The 14,951-nt window shown below is 43.3% G+C and overlaps 1 protein-coding gene across 1 annotated transcript; it reads left to right on the top strand.

Moving 5' to 3' along the window:
• Window positions 1–325: 325 nt before the first annotated feature.
• Window positions 326–13,890, top strand: GREM1 (gremlin 1, DAN family BMP antagonist). The gene is made up of 2 exons (XM_044437013.1): window positions 326–443; window positions 10,216–13,890. The coding sequence occupies exon 2, from the start codon at window positions 10,217–10,219 to the stop codon at window positions 10,772–10,774; it is 558 nt and encodes a 185-aa protein (XP_044292948.1). The 5' UTR covers window positions 326–443; window position 10,216; the 3' UTR covers window positions 10,775–13,890.
• The last annotated feature ends 1,061 nt before the right edge of the window (window positions 13,891–14,951 follow it).

Here is a 14,951-nt window from a genome sequence, read left to right as displayed (position 1 = left end):
GACCCAGTGTGGGAGAAAAGGAGGAGGAGGAGGCGGCCGCAGCGGGGAGTTTAGTCGGCCGCGTACAGCCGATGCGGTCCTGCGCGTTCCTCGCCCCGGTGCGGGCGCAGATGGCTCGCCCAGCTGCAGCCCTGGGTGGCGGCCGTGCAGCGAACGAGAAGTTCCGGCCGCGGATTTCGTGGGACTGTGAGTCCTCCCTGGCGGCAGTCGCTGGAAGCGTTTTCGGAGGGGGCGCGGATTGGGAGGCCGCTTCTGGCCAATGATGAGGAGGGCCGCTCTCCGGTGGCATGCATTTAAATGGGAGCCAGCGCGGCGCGCTTGCAAGTCGGAGGCAGCCGGAGCGAGCGTGCCCCCTCCGCCCAATGGGCTCTCGGAGCAGCCGCTCGCCTCAGTGAAGCGCCCCAGGCGGGAAGCGAACCTGTGGAGCAGCGATCGGCCAGCAGGTGAGGTGACAGTGGGCAGGAAGGAAGGAAGTGGGCAGCTTCACGGCCGGGTGGGAAGGATGTGGCTGGCGTTTTGCTCTGAGGAGAGCCGTTGCTTTTACTCTCGAGTAAAGCCATCGGGGTCGGTAGGATTACTCTTGGCGTAAGACGAACCTCTCCATTCTGGGAAAGGGAGCTTGGCGGCTTTATTGCAAGGTAAATTATTTCGAGTCATGAAGACTGCTATTGGAAGAGGGGCATACTTTTCCTGGGGCAAGTGGTAGGTAGGGCCTCTGATTTCACGAAATTTACGTCTCGTGGAAGCCCAAATCTCTACATTGGAGAAAATCCGTTGAAGCCTATAAAACTACTACGAGATACCAAATCATGATTGGAAACAATTTAGTCTGGAGAACGGCTACCAGGCGCGAGTCAGTTAATCTGTTCTGAGGAAGCGTATGCTGTTGGCTTTATTCCGGAATAGATGTTGCTTAAACGGGTTTCAAAGGTGCTGCTTTTACATGCAGCGCTTGATATAATTTACTTGGAAGCGAGTAATTTACTTGGAAACTACTCATTTTCCTGGGACTTGCTCCCCAGTAGATGCTTATAGGACATTTTGCCAAAGTTTTGTATTTCTGCGTGTGAGATTATAATGTTGAAAAATACACCAAAATGGACCGCAGTTCTGCACTGTTTCACATGAATGCTCCTACTCGAGATTTCAAAGTGCATTTGCTTGAGAACACTTCTTAAAATACGTTCTATGTGAATATGACACTAACCGCGTGATCCTACGCGTGCTTGTTCGGGAGCAGTTCCTTTTGGGCTTGCTCCCAACTCAGCACAAAGTCCAGTATACTCCGTTCTTGGAGTAGACCTATTGAAATTAATAGCACTAACTTGAACGCATTCATTTCACTGGATCTACTCTAAGTGAGATTTTTGTTCGATTTTATTCTCTGTGCAAGTCTGCCTTTTCTCTGAGTATCTTTCTGCACCTCCTAATGCAACAGTACAATCTATCGTGAGCCTTACCATTTTAAAAATCGGCTTTCTTCTGTGTCCTACGGACTGGGATGCTGATTTGTCTTGTTTGCGCTGTGGTTCGGCCGCTTAATTAATCAATTAATTATGCAGACTGCCTAAAAATGTTTACAGCAGCGTGGAGTTTCAGGCGGGATTGGGGGCAGGGGTAGATAAAGGCATTAATTAGGGTGTGATTGGTGCAGCAAAATTCTTGGGTGTCCAGAAGCAAACGTTTGGAGTCAAATACACAGAGTTTTACTCCGAATAGTTCCCATAATTTCGGGTCCAAGAGATTATGTCTGGCGACGCAGTTGCTGGCAGCGTGTTAGCCATTAAGGCTGGTCATAACCGAGACGGGCAGAATCCGTCGTTTACTCGCTTGGTGCTGAGCTGTTGTCTCCCCGCAGTGCGCCGCAACTCGGCGGGCGCGGATCAGCAGCCCTCGGCCAGCTGCGCTGCAAAGCCGGATGGGTCGCGGCCGCCCCAGCAGCGCTTCATTGCGTGGGCGGCGAACTTCGGCTGCGCGGCTCTTGCGGGCCTGGGTGGCGGCTGTGCGCGCCTCGCCTTCGACTGCAGCCTCTTTCTCGGCGGGGGCAACGTGGAGGCCCAGAATTTGGATGCGTAAAATTGCCATCAGCTGCAGCCCCCAAAGACGATGGGGAGGTAGAATGGGAATTGTAGGTTAAAGTTGTCCACTGCTGCGGGATGCTTTTTTCCAACGAAGTTGGACTTCAGGGTACTTTCTGTCTCTCGTGGTAGGAAGGAACCCACAGACCCCAAGCCGCCACCAAACACTTCGCCCAGTCTCACCTCCTTGCTTTGTATGTTTTCCAGACTTGGCCCTTAGGCGCAAGTCCTAAGCAACCAGGCTGACACAGATGCCCATCTCCAAGTAGGCCTGAGCTTGAATCTGTAGCTTCAAGCCTTCAGGAAACTGAGGGCTGGGAGACTGCTGGGTTATCCGTGGTGAGGTTCGTCCTGTGCATTCCTCAAGGAGCAACTTGCTAAAAGGGCATCTTTGAGAAGAGAAGGCCTGGTGTAATGGTTTTCACGGGACAAGCTAAACACCTCTGTAGTTCTGTCTGTATCTTCTGCACATTGCATGCACCCAGCTGTTCTAGGAGGCAGATTCAGGGGTAAAGGGCAGCAAGGGAGAAGCCCTCCCATTTGAAGAGGCAGGAAGAGTTTCGATTTGGCCAGTATCAATGCCTGCCCTTCTGTTGTATCCTTCCCCCCACCATGCCCCACAACATATCTTTTTATAAAACGGTGAAAAATGGAAAAAGTGGTGGGAAAGCATGGCAGGCTTGCAAGCAGAAGGCAGTATTTTCAGGACTCCACACCATAAAGTTTCATGAATGAGGCAGGCTGATTGCACAGTAAGAAGCCTCATGTGGACGCTCCTAAAGGCTGAGCTCCTGAAAAATGGGGGGGGGGGGTGTTCCTTGAAGCAAATCCTGGAAAAGAGAAATACTGTTCTGCTATAGACAAAGGACCCTTATTTTAGTAGAGGAAAGGTTGCACTAAAAAATGGATGGTTGCAGTATATAAAACACTCAACATACTTGAGTGATGATCATTAAGATTGTTTGTGGAACCCTTTTAGCAACCTTTTCAAAAAATATTGAGACAAGGGGGTATAGCAGGATCTGCTTCTTAGAAAAGAAAGTGCTCTGTTTTCAGAAGGACCGTCTTTCCAGTTTTGGGAATCTCCCAACACATGGCAATTTGCTTGATTCTTCAGGGTTCTTCTGATTCTGACCTCACCTGCATAATACAGCAGCAGCCGCCCATTTTGAATTAATTTATCCACAAGAAACTGTGGTGTGTACCCTTTGACATTATGAATATGAATTTCTCAGCTAGGGCTTGTTATGGCTTGTTGCATTATCTGAAGACAGCTGATGAAAATTATTTGAAGGTTAAACAACCCTTGCATAACCTAGTAACTAACCCCCAATAGGCTATCCTGTTAGGTGAATCAACCCATTGTATAGTGTTTCCAGAGCCTTACAAGGGTTATTCTGGAAAGGAGGGAGCAGAGAAGTCCATTTTGACAGTGCAGATAATTAAGCATAAATCAGGATACAATGCAAGTTTCAGTTGCAGCAGGGATGCAGAACCTCTTTCAGCCTGAGGGATGAGTTGAGCTTCAGAGAACTTTCAGTGACTACATACATTGGGGATGGGGCCAAAGGCAAAATTAGGGACCCAAAAGAAAAAGGGGTCAGTTTAAAGAACCCACAAATATCTTTAGTTTAAATCTCTTGCTATCAGTAGCTAATCCTTAGGAGAAGTATTTCAACCTTCATGAACGGAGGAAAAGCAGGTTAGATCTGTGCAGCTTTCTCTGACAGCTAATACACCAAATGATCAGTTTTTCACCATTAATCTTTCCTACTTCCAGAACACTCCAAAATAATTAAAAATGCAGACCATTTATCGGGGTGGCCAAGCTGAGGCTTGCGAGCTGCATGTGGCTCTTCGTTTATTTTGCAGCTTGCTGTCTGCAGGCACCTGGTTGCTGCTTCCTGCTGCCTCTGCCTGCAGGCTGCCACTCGCCAACCACGGCTGCCACCCCTGGGCACCCACTTGTAGCTGTCAAACACGTGACATTGACTGTATGTGGCTCTTCCATCGAGCAAGTCTGACCACCCATGCAATGTATTATAGAAATTCTCATGAGTTAAGAACACTAGTCTCCTCTCCATCTAAGAATGCTCTGCTTCACCAACCCATGCATGCTTTTTTTTAGGTTTTTGTGTATATGCTACTATTATAATAGCAACTTCATTGGTATTCTTGGGCTGTGATCCTGTAACACTTACCCTGAGTGTAATTCCTATCAAACAATGAATCAGTTGTATGACATAACAGCCTCTCATGGGTTAAACCATCAGTGTGAACTGTTGTGTCAGATGACCAGCTTTCCATTGGGTGTCATGACATACGAACCCCTATCCCTGTGCTAGGGGTAGCTGGAGTGTTAGGAAAAGCCATTACTACTTTAAGGGTTGCTTAACAGCAGAGAGTGTTCTAGTTCAGGAGTGAGAACTACACCAAAAATACTTTCAGGAATGGAATCTTGGTAGGAAAGTTTTTCCCTAAAAATCTGTACTTTGGGTTTCTATTGATCCTGAAAAGGAATTATTCTTACTATTGGCTTCATGTTATGTTTACTATTTTGACATTGGAAAGCAGCACACCACTGAACATTCAGGAAAGAATGTGTGTTTTCCCAAGAACATGAAAAAGAATCTACTTGCATAATGGAATCATTAGTCATCACTTTTACTAAAAGACTCTCTCTGACACTAAATCGGAGCATTCAGCACATGTGTAGCAGCTCTTAATTCTTGTCACCAAGCACATTAGCTCAGTCCAGCATCTATTTGGCAGGTAGCATTTCTCCTTAAGAGTTGACTATTGCTGGGAAGTAACAAAGTAAAAATGTATCTCTAGGTACACTTGTATGCACATTTATGGTTGCATAGACAGTAAGCAAAATTGTGCCTTTACTGGGATTGTGCCTTTATTTTATTAAACTGGTTTTTCTGCCTTTCTTTTGCTGGAACTTGGGAACCACCCTTGGATCAGGCCTCATTTCTGGAGAAGCATATTAGAGCTGATGGATCCTTTTATCAGCAACAATTGAGGTTCTTCCTACATCAAGAAGAGAAAAGATGGCCTTATAGTCAAGAAGAAAAGAAACAAAATGACCTAGTTTAAATGTACAAAAGTAATGGACAATGAAATGACTTGTGACTAATACATAGATTGCAAATAATAGCATATACACCTTGGACAGCATCCAACTGTGTTATTTCTGTAATACAAATGATGTTGTGAAGCTAGGTTCTGAACGATGCACAAGGAGATGCCAGCTAAAGTTACATTTGTAGAATTATGGTTGTGCTGAATACTTGCACAAGCATAATGAACAACTAAGGGTGCAATGGAAAGATTTGGGGGAGTCCCACTCTCACTATTTGAGTTTGTAGATTGACATTGTTGGACATTGTCCCATTATGCTATATGCATAAATCAAATTAATATGATAAACAGAACAGGAGATATGTGCTAATTATAAATCTATATTGTGATTTTACAGGATAATTTTAATGCCAGAGTTTATACAGTAAGGAAGGATCAATTTCAATTAAATCTTGACAGCTGTCAACATCGTAAAGATGAACATACAAATTTATAAGAAGAAAGTATCACAGTGACAATGCCAGTGTTAGAATGAAGTGCTAACTTGGGAACAGAAAAACAAACTGAAACTAAGAATAAGCTTTGTTCACTTACTCATGAATATCAGGAATGCAAAGAAAGATTGTATAAAAACATTTTCTCAAATCCAAGTTTATAAATGTTTTATGTGAAAAATAGTAAATTGCTTGGCCTAAATACCATTTTAGAAATGTATCCTGCAGGCCCTTTCTTGAAGGGAGTGGGCAAGTTGTGTTTGAACCAAGGATCTGCCCCTTGATATAGCTCTTCTATTCCACCAATTTCTTACTATGTGTAGATGCATGTACACCCCTCATCGGGCAAAAATTAGCTTATTGTATCTCATATTAGTCTTGGGGCTGCTAGGCTGAGGTCACCCTTCCTCATGCAGTTTTACTACCACAGCTACACTTCATTTATTTTATTTGAACTCCCTTAGGGTGAAATCCTGTATCCACATGGAGAGTCAGAGCCCCTCCTGCTGCCATCATAACTGGTGCAATTTTTCCCATGCTGGCTGCAACTCCAAGGCTGGAAGACCGATCTTGGAGCCAGTGGTTTGTTGCCATTTGCAGAAAAGGGGTAGAGTGAAGCTCTGTCACAGTACAATTTAGCCTCACTTTCTTCCCCCTGTGAAGTGGGGTTGTCTATGTCTTTTGTAGGGCAGAAGAAGTGTAGAGGCAGCCTTTGTCTCCACACTCCTTCATTGGATGCCAATAAAACTCTGAGTTCAGGGAGTTACAAGCAATCACACTGGATTTCATTGCCCCCCTTTTTAAAAACCCTCCGATACAAAGAACAGAACAGTAAAGGCAACAATATGATACAACAAAAACAATGAACATTAATAAAAAACAGTACTTGTAAAAGCCATTTAAAAGGTTAAGCTAAAATTTTATCTTTTAAAAGCAGAGTGATTGGTTCCCAGTTATATCTCTGAGGGGAGTACATTCCACAATGGGAGCAATGCAGGAGAAAGTATTCTCAGGTGTGTCCATCAATTAGACTTCTGCAAATGGTGATATCAGAAGAACCTCTCTGCAGATCTTAACTAGTTAGACAGGTTCATAGCAAGACAGATGGTCTCTTGGATATCCGGGCTGTAAATAATGTAGGATATTAAAGGTTAAGAACAACAACTTTCATTGAGTCTGGGAAACAAATGACAACAATGCAAATCTTTCAAGGTGGGCTGATTAGGATCTTAATACCACATATTGGTTAATAAACTAGTTGATGCACTTTGCACCCTTTAAAGCTTCTGGGTGCTCTTCATGAGTAGTTCTGGCTTACATGCATTGCCGAAGCCTAAGGCATGGGGTAGCTGTTGCCAAATGCAGAGTTATTCCAGTCAGCAGGCGTAGTGTTCTCCAGGCCTAGATGATGTTTCAGGAAATGTCTGAGCATGGGGCAAATCATATATCAACACTTGCTTTAAGAATTAGAATTATTTTTTTAGACTAATCTCTTAACCTTTTTCACTAAAGTGATCTCAGACATAGCTGGTGCAATGTCCATTTAAATAAATGGAACCAGAATTAATAGTTCCTCTGTAAGAGAAGGATTTAAAATTGTTTGGAATTGGGTAATGAAGCAATTACCATTGAAACAGATTACATCTGATTGGTCATTCTTAGAATATAGTAGATAAGGGTGAACTAAACCACCTTTTCTAGTGGCTCTTAACACTCTTATTTTTTATTCATTTGATGTCTTTGTTCTTTGGAACTGTAGTATTGATACAAGTGAGCAGTCATACATTGCTTGCAGTCTAAGCTGTGTAGCAGCAAGACCATGTTTGTGAATGTCTGAGGAAAATAAGCCCTGTTTTGACATAGTTAAATGTTTCCTTTTTCTTGTTTTCCTAATAGGGAATTGATAGTTTAAACTGCCAAAAGTGAAGAAAGGCAATAACTGTAACACTTCTATTAATTTGAGTGTTACTTGTTTTTGTAAATTGGTAAAAACTTTGTTGTATTTGTACCTTGCGTTAAAATTTAAAGATGACTTTAAATTGTGTTGTGCAGATATTGAAGCTTGGATATTAGGGTCAGCTTTCTGCAAAAGGTAGGGCTCTGCACCCCACATCACAGCTTACCTCATTCAGTAGAGAATCCTGGTTCTCTGTGTACATTTTCATGGGTACAGAGGATTCTGTGCCAAATTCAGGGTAAATCTGTTGCCAACCCTGCTAGAGATACAAGATAAATCTCTCATCTTTAAGAATTGCTCAAACTAAGAAACTTGGGAATAAACCTTATTTTCTGTCCACATCTTTCCTGAAGAGTAAAGTAGAGATAATGGGCAAGGATCTGTTGTGGGATACTTATAGTCATTGCCAACTCCTGTTTGCCCTGCTGATTTCCATCCACAAGTGGTGGATCACATCAACTCCATTGCACAACTGGGATCTGCTGCTTATACAAGATCACTTTAGTGCTTCTTAAGGGAAACCCCCAAATGTACAGAAACACCCATTTCTGGGAATAGGCATGCTGGCAGAGCTCCCTTAAGCAAGCCCTGCAGCCCAACCTTTTTCCAGAGGGGAACATTTCTGCCCCACCTAATCTGCTGTCCACGAGCAGCAGGGACCTCTTGCACAAGTGACTCATCAATGCATAACAGAATTGGTGATGGCATAAGATCCAGTTAGATTCTGTCCTACTACAGTGGTACCTTGGTTCATGAACTTAATCTGTTGGTTAATCAGTTGGATCACTCTGGTTGTGATCCAAATTGGTCATGAGCCAAGTTAAATTTCCCCATAAGGTTCAATGTAAATAAGGTTAATTCGTTCTGTAACCATTTTTTAAATCAGAAAAATGTGAAGCAAGGTTGTGGCCATCTCCCCCACCACCACCCCCAGCACGATCGCGGCCATCTCCCCACTCGGGGGTGGGGTGGGGAGATGGCCACGATTGTGCTGGTTTAGGGGGGATGGCCGAGATTGTGCCCGTCTTTCCTGCAGCAGCGCGCCCGTGATCACGCACATCTTCCCTGCACAAACGGAACTGCGATCGTGGCCATCTCCCCACTCGGGGGGGGGGGCAAGATGGCTGCGATCACAGTTGCTATCATGCAGGGAAGGTGTGCATGATCAGATGCGTGCTGCTGCAGGAAAGACAGGTACAGCACAGCCATGGGGGAGATGGCCGAGATTGCGCCCGTCTTTCCTGCAGGAGTGCGCCAGTGATCACACATGCCTTCCCTGCATGAAAGCAACTGTGATTGTGGCAATCTCTTCACTCGGGGGGTGGGGGGAGATGGCTGCAATCTTGGTCGCCACCCAAGAGTTTGTGACCCATGTCAAAATTTTAATGAAATTTTTGTTTGTGACCCAGTTTGTTTGTGAACCAAGGCATTCGTGAGCCGAGGTGTATGTAAATAAATGCTTTCTGGTAGTTAAGAAAACATATTGACTTGCAGTTTATAAAGTTAGCCCTTGCTAATCAACAAGTGATTCAGTGCTATATTCTTCACCAGTTTTATATAGAGTCAAGTGACTTGGGGGCAAATTGCAGCCAACATCTGTGTGTTGCTTGCTTTGCAGAACAACCAACATGGGGCACCTGTGCTGGACTGGGGATGTGGTGTGTGTGGGACAGGAGGGTCTCTAAGCCTTTGTTCCTGGTGTGATCCCAGTCCAGATCAGGCCTCAGTGTATCTGTTGTTTAATGGGAGGGTACACATTCCCATTTTAGCAAATGGGAGCTTTTCTCCTATGGAAACTGCAGGCATGGTGTCCAGTCCAGATTGGGAGCACAATAGGAGCCAAGGAGCTAAAGTTCCATGGCCCTGCTTCAGTTTGCCCTCATTCCCCAATCCTGCTGGCAATTTATGGAAGCAAAACTTCATGGACCACATGTAGGTTCAGTAGATGGGTCCATATTCCATAATAGGTGACTGGTACAAATGTTTACTCTTTGGATAACAGGCTTTTTTAGGAAGTTGAAAGACTCTCTTAAATTTCTTCACTTCTTGCTTGGAATGCATTGAATTCAGCCCTAAGTCCATTATTGTAAACCTGCCATGAAGGCAGGAAATTAGGCCAGTTGAGTCCATAAACAAGAGATGGGCTTCTGTGCTACCTCAGACTTGGCTTCCTCCAGGCAGCTGTAGCCTGGTTTAAACATACAGTAGGATGAGTAGGATGATTGATGGACTGTAAGACTTCAGGCAGGGAATACCATATTTGAATGCTCCTCTACTTTTTTTAAAAGAACAAAACTATTTGAAAATAGGAAGCTAGCACAAGGAGGATGATTCTCCTGTACTCTTTTTGCTTGCTGAGTTTTATTCATAGGAAGCAATACAAAATGAACAGCTTTGCTGGCTTCAGATGGTATAGTTCTCTCTACCTGTGAACTATTCTACCACCACCACATTTTTCTGCATGTATAGATCAGCTCTTAGTCCAGCTTCCAACTAGCAGGTTGTGTAAAGTATCAGAGCAAAGCATCATGCAGCTTCTGAGTTAAAATTTTGGATGATAACCTGTGAAATTGATAGTATTCCTTTCCATACTTTCTAGGATGGCTTGCACAGTTTCTACAGTTGGTGTTCTTCTTCTGTTTGGACTTCTGCTACCCACAGCAGAGGGGAATAAGAGAAACCGTGGATCACAAGGAGCCATTCCACCGCCTGACAAGGATCAGCCGAATAATTCTGAACAGACGCAACAGCCGCCACTCCCACCGCCCCAACCAGGCTCCAGACCCCGTGGAAAACAAAAAGCCAAAACCTCTGAAGAGGTGCTGGAGTCCAGCCAAGAGGCTCTGCACGTCACAGAGCGAAAGTACCTGAAACGGGACTGGTGTAAAACTCAGCCACTCAAGCAAACCATTCACGAGGAAGGCTGCAACAGCCAAACCATCATCAACAGATTCTGTTATGGCCAGTGCAATTCCTTCTACATCCCGAGGCATGTTCGCAGAGAGGAAGGCTCCTTCCAGTCCTGTTCCTTCTGCAAACCTAAGAAATTCACCACCATGTCAATTACACTAAACTGCCCAGAGCTGCAGCCCCCAAGGAAGAAAAAGAGGATCACCAGAGTGAAAGAATGCCGCTGTATATCCATAGACTTGGACTAGAAGGTGCTGTGTAGGATAGGCACCATCTGCTGCCCTTACCACCTTGAATACAGATGCCAGACCTGCTTATATACATCTGATGGAACACAAACCAAACAGAATCACAACAGACAATGCATGCTATCTGTGTGGGAGTGTGAGCTTCAACTATGAAGGCACATGTTTGGGGTCATACCATCACTTGAAATGCAAGTTGTCACTTACACCTTTAGTCCTATTCCTAGGTTCAGTATCTCACTAATTCACCTGTGTGCTGGGGTTTGTGCACTTGTGATTTGCCTCTTTCACCACAATCTATGCCATTGACTCTCATGATTTTCAATATTGGTTGTTAAAGGGGCATTAATGTATTTTTGATTTAGAGTTACTTTGTAAACCTTCCTTCCTCAGCCTGGTGTCTACCAGATGTGAATGACTGGGGGTGATGGGATTTGTAGTCCAGCCCATCTGGAGGGTGTCAGTTTAGGGGAGGCTATTCTAATGGAAATGATTAAAAGGGATGCAGAAGTAGACTGCTGCAGAAACAGCCATTGCGGGTAGAACTTTGTAAATGGTGTAGTAAAGAATGGAAATTAACATGATGAATTTTATTTGGATAGAAGACACATCCATAGCTTAGAGTTAAAAGGAAGAGGGATACAAAAAAGTAACAGGCAAGAGAAGGTCAAAGAAAGGAAGAGAACTTAAAGGATATAGAAAAGGCATTTCTGAAGGAATAGTATTTATCATAGGCTGTGATATTCTTTGAACTAATCATAACTGTTAAATTACACCATTGTGCTTTTTAGGGTGGCTGATGTCCTGAATCAGTAATACTTGTAAACAACCAATATATGTGTGAATGAATATATAGACCCTTTCTATACAGCCTGTCCAAAGCAAAACGCTAAAAAAGGCATTGTGATTCCACATGCAATAGACATACATTCTCTTTCTTGAGGGGTGGGGAAAGCTTTATCAGTACCCATCCATTTCCCCAGCTAATTTGTTGTTAGAGATCTGGATTTGCAGTGAACTGAGGTGATGGCTATTTTTTAAGTGCTGCATGGCTTAAGGGCGTTAAAGCCCTTAAGCCATGCAGTTCCTGTGTACCTTGGCTTGCTGCATTTCCTGGTGGTCATTACAACTCACACTAATGAGAAAGGAGGCACTGTTTGTATATAATTGAGATTCTTGTGAACACAGAGGCCATGCCTGCCAGGGTGTGTGACCAGCAGCATGGGCACATCCACTAACTCAACATTCGTTCCTTAAACTGTTGAGGAGTTTGCTTCGACACCCTTTTAAATAGCCCATGCAAATATGTGCCATTTATGAACAGCACGTGAGGAATTTTTTTCTTTGTTGGAATTAACTACCTAGACATTTTTAGGAGAGCCAAGTGTCTTCTAGAAGCATTCATCCTGTGCATTAGTACTTCCTGGGTCTTTTCCATTACAGGGTAAAAGAACATGGATCTGCAAGGGGAAAAATGTTTCCAAGTAGAATGGAAATTTTAGTCAGAGTCTGAAGGAGAACAATGGGATAGCACAGGAGCCTGCAAGCCTCCAAATGATATCGGACTACAGTCATGGCCAGTGGTAAGGGATGATGGGAACTGTAAGCCAACAACATCTGGGGGGCTGCGGATTATCCATCGCTGGCATAGAGGATGGGTACCATTAACTCATATTAACATTTTGTTTTAGTAGGAGCAAGGTTAGCTTTACTTTGCATGCAGGATTCACCCTGGGTGATTGATTTATGAGATGTTCTCACGACTCCATTATGTTTTATGCAGATACTGTGCTGCTTTCCATGCTGTCCGGATTTTGCATGAGCAATCACTTATTCCATTGTTGTCTATAAGTACTGGAACCACAGCTGGCCACCCTATAGTAAATCTTTAACATCTGCACAGCTTGTACTGTCAATGACCATGGACAACTGCCTGATTGTGCATTCAGGTGTATTTGCAGGAGGCTATCTTTCTGAATACTATTAACTGTTCCTGATTCATCCTGCCAGAAAAATGCACATATGCTCCTATTACAGTACAAATGCTTATCTGTACAGTGAAAACCAAGACCATTACAGTGAGAGGACCACCAAGTAACATGTTGGCTGAATTAGCACATAGATTGAAGCCACTCTTGTTTACAGGCAACAGCTATCAAACAAGTATCCTGCCATTACTTACTTTCTCTTAAGTGGCCCCATGCACTACAAGAGGAGGATACAACTTTCCTTTCATAAACCATCCCCCGTTCATCCAGTTAATTAATGTCAGAACAAGCAGTATGATCTATAGCCATATACCCATCAGCATCACAAAAGCACCTTTCTGTGTACAAATTTCTCCTGTTGGATTGGGGTGGATGTATTTTCTGTTCACTTTGTGACTTCATCTATACCACTAACAGATTTCAAATTTGTCCATTCATATTATCCAGATTTCTCACTGCACCATTTTATCTAGGTGTTTATCAGATTTCATTTCTTGCTAGGTTGATTTTAAAAGCCTGATTTCTAAGTTACAGGAAATAATTTCCACTGTGTGGAATGTGAATAGTTAAGCAGAAAGATATTTAAAGGTATTGTCATTTTCATTAGATCTGAATGGTTTCCTCTAACTATTTCTGACAGGTATTTAGGAGAAAACATTCCTTCTCTTTTTGAACTGTTGGGAACTTTATGTTGGTTCTTGCCTCTCTTCCTGTATTTGATACACAGCACACAACTGTATAGTTTTCTGTTCAAGTTGCTTTTGGAGCAAGGCTTGTAAAGTAATTAAGGTATATAATAATAATAAGTGGTTGTGCAAATATCAAAGAACCTTCAAACAAACAAAAAGCCCCTGTGGATTTTATATAAAGACCCTTTATTAATGGTTTTCTTGAAAGTAAAACAATCTGTCATGCAGAGAATTCAAATCAAATCATATGTATTTAACTCTGACCTTTTCTTTAAATGAAAGAACCAAAGCAGTTACGTTTTTCAGTAATGTTATATGACATTATGTAGAATGTCATAATGGAAACATTGGTTTAAAAAGAAAAACTTAATTGTGTTGCTTCTCAACAGTTTGTATGTCCATGTACTTAACACAACTAAGTAATAAATCTTCCAGCCTACCACTGTTTGTTTTGTTCCTTGTGACTCAGATAGCAGCTATAGACCAAAGAAAACAAAATATCAATGTTATTAGGCTCTGATTTAAAATGTGTAAATAAAGTTTGCTGGGGAATGGAATAATGGCTGATGGTTCATGACACTCTGGAGGTGCATTTAAGGCCTGGGGCGGTATGGGTTGTGCACCCCAGTATTTGCGTTGTGTGCCCCTACTTAAAACCAGCACCTTCCATCCTGTCTGGGGAGTAATAGGAAGTAGTGCAGATGCTTAGCTCTTGCTTAGGAGATGTGCTTGCTCACCATTTTTGATAGCAGCCCATGACAGCACTCAAGTTCTACCGATATTGATTTAGTTTGCAAGAGATGGACATGCCTTCTTTTCACTTACTTGGTAGCTAAGAAAGTTCTCAGCAAGTATTCCAAAAGATGTCCTGTTGCTGTCGTGGTCTGGGAGCTATTTATGAGCATCCAAGTTATTTTATTTTCCACAGGGATCTTGTGAATCAGAAATTCCATGCATCTTGCAGCACAAAGCTTTTAAATGATTGCTTAAGTGAAATGTGTCTTCCAATAGCTGCACTAATACTATTCAATTCATAGGGAACATTACACGATGGGAACAATCCCACAAAAGCAAAGTGTCCTAAATGCATTATATGTGGGAAGGGAGTCCAGGTGTTCCAAGAGGTAGAGGAACTGTACTCCTGTGCTCACTGCTGATGTCATATGACTTTCTGGACCCTGTCCCCAGTGTCTAAAATATTGTGTGAAGATGCCAGATCCAAGGAAGCCTCCCCATACGGGCCTTTGTGTAGTCTTCCACAGGAATTAGGACTTCAGCTGAAGGTTTTCAAGCTCCAGCCAAAGACTATACTTGCTGTCTTTCCCTGGATCAGACAATTGCATATAATGGTGTGGATGGCAAGGATGAGATCAAGGCAGCTGTATGATGAATGTGGGGCTGGCATCACAGCAACCCATTTCATTGTCTGGATCCTCTTCAGCCATATAACTTGGGATGGGAGAGAGTCAACACTTGTTCACATGGATGTAAGTTAGCAGCTGT

This window comes from Varanus komodoensis, unplaced genomic scaffold (genome assembly GCF_004798865.1).
Source record: "Varanus komodoensis strain SLA01 unplaced genomic scaffold, ASM479886v1 scaffold3, whole genome shotgun sequence".
Classification (NCBI taxonomy): domain Eukaryota; kingdom Metazoa; phylum Chordata; class Lepidosauria; order Squamata; family Varanidae; genus Varanus; species Varanus komodoensis.
Note: the sequence above shows the minus strand (reverse complement) of the source record. Positions and strands in the feature narration are given on the sequence as shown.